This window comes from Littorina saxatilis, linkage group LG6 (genome assembly GCF_037325665.1).
Source record: "Littorina saxatilis isolate snail1 linkage group LG6, US_GU_Lsax_2.0, whole genome shotgun sequence".
Taxonomy (NCBI): Eukaryota; Metazoa; Mollusca; class Gastropoda; order Littorinimorpha; family Littorinidae; genus Littorina; species Littorina saxatilis.
In genome coordinates this window covers 22425822-22431240 of record NC_090250.1, presented here as the reverse complement: position 1 = coordinate 22431240, position 5419 = coordinate 22425822, and the positions used below count along the sequence as shown (strand labels likewise).

The window sequence follows — 5419 nt, the reverse complement described above, 5'->3', positions numbered from 1 at the left end:
AAAGAGAGAGAGTAAACGAGAGAGAGAGGAACAAAAGATCCAGTTAAATGCTTTAGCAGAGTACAGGGCCGGACTAGGCTAAGAGGAGGGGGGGGGGTTGCCTGTGGGGGTCAGGGGGCGAAGCCCCCTGAAGCCGATGGGCAGGTCATATTCTGAGATAGCAAAATGGTCGCTCCTAGCATGAAACGGCATAAAATAAACAATAATAAAAAATGTTTTAAATAAGTGGGGTACATGTTTAGGCTAGGGGGGGGGGGGGTGTGCAACCCCCATAACCCCCCCCCCCCCCGGTAGTCCGGCCCTGGAGTAGAAAGACAGAAGCAAAGATAGGATGTACAAGAGAAACGCCTGGATGGTTCAAAGACCTGTAAACACAGACACTATAGACACGATCGCTGGTTAAAGAAAAGGATAGATCGGCACATCAATGAAAGTGACAATAAATACATACTCCCAATGAAAAACAACAACAAATGCGTGTACGCAAGCAAACGACAACAGTGCAAGTGTGTGTGTATCTGCATACAGATATGTGTGCGTGCGTAAGGTAGGTGGGTTTGTGTGTGGATCCAATCAAGTCGCTCTCTCGTCTTGTTTTATCTAAAAGAAAAACAAACAAAACGAAACAAAACAACAACAACAACAACAACAACAACAACAACAACAACAACAACAACAACAACGAAACAAAACAACAAACACTTTTATAAAGAATCTCCTTACCTTGAAGGTAGCGGATCATGATGCACATAGCCGCCCCGAAGACGAAGTTCCGCAGCACGACAGGGATGATCGTGAAGGGCATACAGAAGACGGCCAGGAGAAGGTCAGACACGGCCAGGTTCAGCAAAAACACGTTGGTCACTGTCCGCATCTTCTTATTCTGGACAAGAGTAACCATGACCAGGACATTGCCCACCACAGACAGGAGAAAGATGAGCACATAGATCGGCAGCAGGACCTTCAGGCCTATGGCCATCCCGCCTCCTCTCCTGGGGCGTCTCATGGTCACGTTGTCGAACGTGTCGTTGGAGAAGGAGGAGAAGTTGGACGAGAAGAAGTCCGGTGTGGAGAGGTTGCTGTATGCTGTGTCCGTTGAGGACAGAGCGGTCGTGGTGACCAAGTCCAGAAGGTCAAAGGCCAAGGTCGTTGGCGTGATTTTGAAGATCATGGGAGAGGCGGATGTTGAGAGAATGTCTGAAGTGCAGCTGACGGTCCCGTTGATGTCAGTAGAGCAGTTTGCCATGTTGGTGTTTTTTTAATTTTTCTTCTCAATTCACATTGTCAGTACAACAATTTCACGCGTGAGAAAACATACACCGGATGTCGTCTTTGATCAGTCCGCTTTCAATGCATCACGATCTCTTCTACAAAATCCCAAAAGTGAGTCCGCTTACAATGCGTCCAGTTCTGGTCGACAAAGTTCCAGCTCCAATGTCAACAACCAGATCGAGTTTTTTGGTTTTGGTTTTCGTTTTTCTGTCAAGATAACCTTTGAAACACAATGCAGTAAGACACTAATTTTCTTGCTGTGTTTTTAGAGATTCTTTCCGTAAAACACGACACAGTTTGGAAATAAACACAGCAGTTCTCTGTGCATCTTTGTCAAAACAACATTCACAAAACAGATGAGACCAACGTCTTCAAAACAACATGTAAATGCATTTCGTCTGGACTTCGCACCTTTGATTCCTCAGTCCCGATAGAATAAAATTCCACAGATACGAAGAGAGATAGCAGTCCAAAATGTTCAGATATAGTAAACAGTCGTTCCTTGGTTTTCAGAGAAGCTGTACTGGAAACTGCATGCGTACTTCGATGACACTTCAGCAAAAAGCAATTTTCGTTTTCTGAACGAGCCGTTTGGTACTGAGTAACTTCGAACTGAAGACGAAGGTACTCGAAACTTTGAAGCCCACTACATTAGTCTTTTTCTCCAGCGCGAGTTATGTACTTTTACCTCCAATCACTAAAAGTACAAAGAAGTGTTAAATCTTTAGCAAAAACACAGTTGAAACTATGCTGTTATAAAACAGTACAAGTTTCAAGGTGGTATTTTTTCAACACACAGTAAATGTTTTGTTCTTGTTCTTGTGCTACGTGCATATCATCCTTGATGAGTGTTTGGTCTATCACATCGCAGCTTCCAAAGCTCGAAGCAGAGACTTAAAAGTCAGACAAAAATCAGCAGATGGACTGTTAAAGTTCTGTGTTTGTTTGTGTGTTGTTGCTGTTGTTGTTAATGTTGTTGTTGTTGGCTGTGGTGTTATTCTTTTGTTGTTGCTGCTTGTGTGTGTGTGTGTGTGTGTGTGTGTGTGTGTGTGTGTGTGTGTGTGTGTGTTTTTGGTGTGTGTTTCTATTCTTGATGATTAAAACGTTCTAAAACTCATCAAACCTTTGTCGTTCCTTCCGTAGAATAATATGGTGCGAACCACAGTAGCCTGGGGGGTGTCGTTTCCAGCGCTCGTAACACACGCCCTCAAATCCGTTGAAGATGGCAAATGATCTTGCACCCTTTGTTCCTAATTGGTTTCGTTAGCGTCTGATGGCTAGATCGTTTTGGGAACTTTTCCGTTAGCTGGCAGCACAGTGTCTTGTTTCTAGTCTCAGTGGTGCGTCTGGAACAGAAGGAAAAAGATACACCGTAAATATTGTTGCTTGTCGACGTGAATTAGCATTGCGTGTAATGGGCGTAATTCTTGCACCAAGGTCTAGACGTGCGAGATTTATTCAAGGCAGGAGATTTAATTTTTTGTTCTCTTGTCGTCGGGTTCAGCTATAAGGCTGGGGCGATTACATCTTGATGTTTTGTTAACCCAACAATATGTCTTGCCATATATTTTTCTTCGAGCAGAAAATGCATGATTACATTGAAATTATCCAGACCAGTAAATTTCGTTTTCTAGAAATGGCTGTGGTCAATTCTAAGAAAACACACTTTCACAACGGAAGAGGTTTAACAGAACCCTCTTCAAGTTGAAATACAAGTTAGTCTGGAGATATGTTTCTTTATTTCTAAATGATGTTTTTTTACCCAAACAGTAGGCATTGCCATATATTAATTTCTCTTCGAGCAGAAAATGATTACATTGAGATTATCGAATCTGAGAAGAAACAAGACCAACATGTTTCTTTTTTTCTATAAATGGCTCTGGTCAATTAAAAAAAAAACTTTCACAACGGATGAGATTTAACGGAACCCTCTTAAAAAACAAGTTAGCCTGGAGATGTATTTCTTTATTTCTACATAACCACAGTAGAAGCGGTCTGTTGGCCAATTGTAAAACAGTTCTGAACCAAAAGTCAGAAGAAAATAGCAGTTTTGCTCCTTTCCTACAAAAAAGATACCACTAGATGTCTAGACGAAACATTTTAAGAAATAAGACCTAGGTTTAAGAAAACAACAATTGTTTATTTCAAGTTAGTTCAAACAAATCAAAACAAAAATAACACCCTAATATCTGAATGCTTCGAATTACCATCTCAGCTCTGGCGGGGTAAAAACGGTCATTCACGTAAATTCCGTAGGAGTTTCAGCCCATGGACAAAGAAGAAGATTTGGCCAGGCTTTTGCATAAGGTAATGCCACCCACCTCTCCCTTACTTAAACATATACCACCAAAAAACCGGCTTTGAAGCTTTGTGTGCAAAATGGTATCCCTGTTTATTAATCTTTTTTGTCCATTAAGAAATGTATTCACGAAAACGTCCTCTAAAATGTTAGGGAAAGACTGAGGTGCTATTTAGCCAATTGAAATTGGTGCCTAATATTTTGCGTCCTTTCATGTAAGAATATCAATCTATAAACCTTTTAAGTTCAAGAAAAAAAACGGCACAATTTTTCTGTTTAAATATCAAAGCAACTTTCCCACTTTCTCCCCACCGTACTGACCAGAAGGCGTTTCAAAACGGTTGACACAGACGGTGGTTTCTTTTGCACGGTCAGAATTGTCTTTCCTTAAACTTCTTCTTCTTCTGCGTTCGTGGGCTGGAACGCCCACGAACACTCGTGTTTTTGCACGAGTGGATGTTTACGTGTATGGCCGTTTTTACCCCGCCATTTAGGCAGCCATACGCCGCTTTCGAAGGAACCATGCTGGGTATGTTAGTGTTTCTATAACCCACTGAACTCTGACATGGATTACAGGATCTTTTCCGTGCGCACTTTGTCTTTGTGCTTGCGTGTACTCACGAAGGGGGATAAGGCATCAGCAGGTCTGCACATAAGTTGACCTTGGACATCGGAAAAATCTTCACCTTAACCCACCAGGAGCGGCCCGGTGTAACACGAAATTTTTACTCCACGAAAAATTTACTCCGGAGTAAACATTTCGTACGAAATTCTTACTCCGAGTACACTTTTCGTACGAGAAAAGAACTCCCCAAGGCACGAAAAAATTACTCCCTCCACGAAATGTTTACTCCCCATTTTTTTTACTTCCAGTAAAAATCTCGTACGCAAAAATGGGATGCGGGCGAAGGGATAATGCCAATAAGTGATCTCGCGCAAACGAATGTCGCGCTACCCTCCTTCCACCCCTTCCACCACCAAGACTAACAGGGGACAAGGGAGTAAAAATTTCGTACACCTGGCATGGGAAGTTAAATTGCTTGTGTTGGGGTGAAGTAATCTATTCGTTATTTATTCGTCAGGGGAGTAACATTTTTGTACGAAATGTTTACTCGGAACTCACCTGTCTTGGGGAGTAATTTTCTCGTGTAATGGGGGAGTGCTTTTTTTCGTAAAGGGAGTAACTTTTTCGTACGAAATGTTTACTCCGGAGTAAAAATCTCGTGGGAGTAATTTTCTCGTGTTACACCGGCATTCGAACCCACGACCTTCCGCTTTGGAGGCCGGCGTCTTACCACCAACCCATTGCGCCCGTCTTTTCCTTAAACAATTTACTTCACACGAAAACAACATCAGCGCTAATCACAGAACTGTTCGAGACTATTGCCAAGACCATCATGTTGTTTTGGCTGAGGATAAGTTTCACCTAAAAGAGAAAGCGAGAGAGAGGGGGGAGGGAGAGAGAGAGAGAGAGAAAGAGAGAGAGAGAGAGAGAGAGAGAGAGAGAGAGAGAGAGAGAGAGAGAGAGAGAGAGCGAGACAGAGAGAGAAAGAGAGAGAGAGAAAGCGAGAGAGACAGAGAGAGGGAGAGAGAGAGAGAGAGAGAGAGAGAGAGAGAGAGAGAGAGAAAGAAAGAGAGAGAGGGAGAGAGAGAGAGAGCGAAAGAGAGAAAGAGAAAGGGAGAAAGAGAGACAATGACAATGACAATGACAATGACAAATTCTTTATTAACGAGGGTAATGGCATAAGCAAACAGGTGCTTTTTTACATCCAGCCCTCGCCCATGGGAGGGTTTATTCTAATGAGAGAGAGAGAGAGAGAGAGAGAGAGAGAGAGAGAGAGAGAGAGA

At 42.7% G+C, this 5419-nt stretch overlaps 1 protein-coding gene across 1 annotated transcript in view; it reads right to left on the bottom strand.

Annotated features, from left to right (window-relative positions):
- The window catches only part of LOC138968766 (cholecystokinin receptor type A-like), a 148790-nt gene extending 146687 nt beyond the window's left edge, over positions 1–2103 (bottom strand). The window contains exon 1 of the mRNA XM_070341410.1: positions 724–2103. Coding sequence (XP_070197511.1) covers positions 724–1246 — 523 coding nt within the window. The 5' untranslated portion in view covers positions 1247–2103. The remainder of the gene's footprint in view (positions 1–723) is intronic.
- Positions 2104–5419: the final 3316 nt, after the last annotated feature.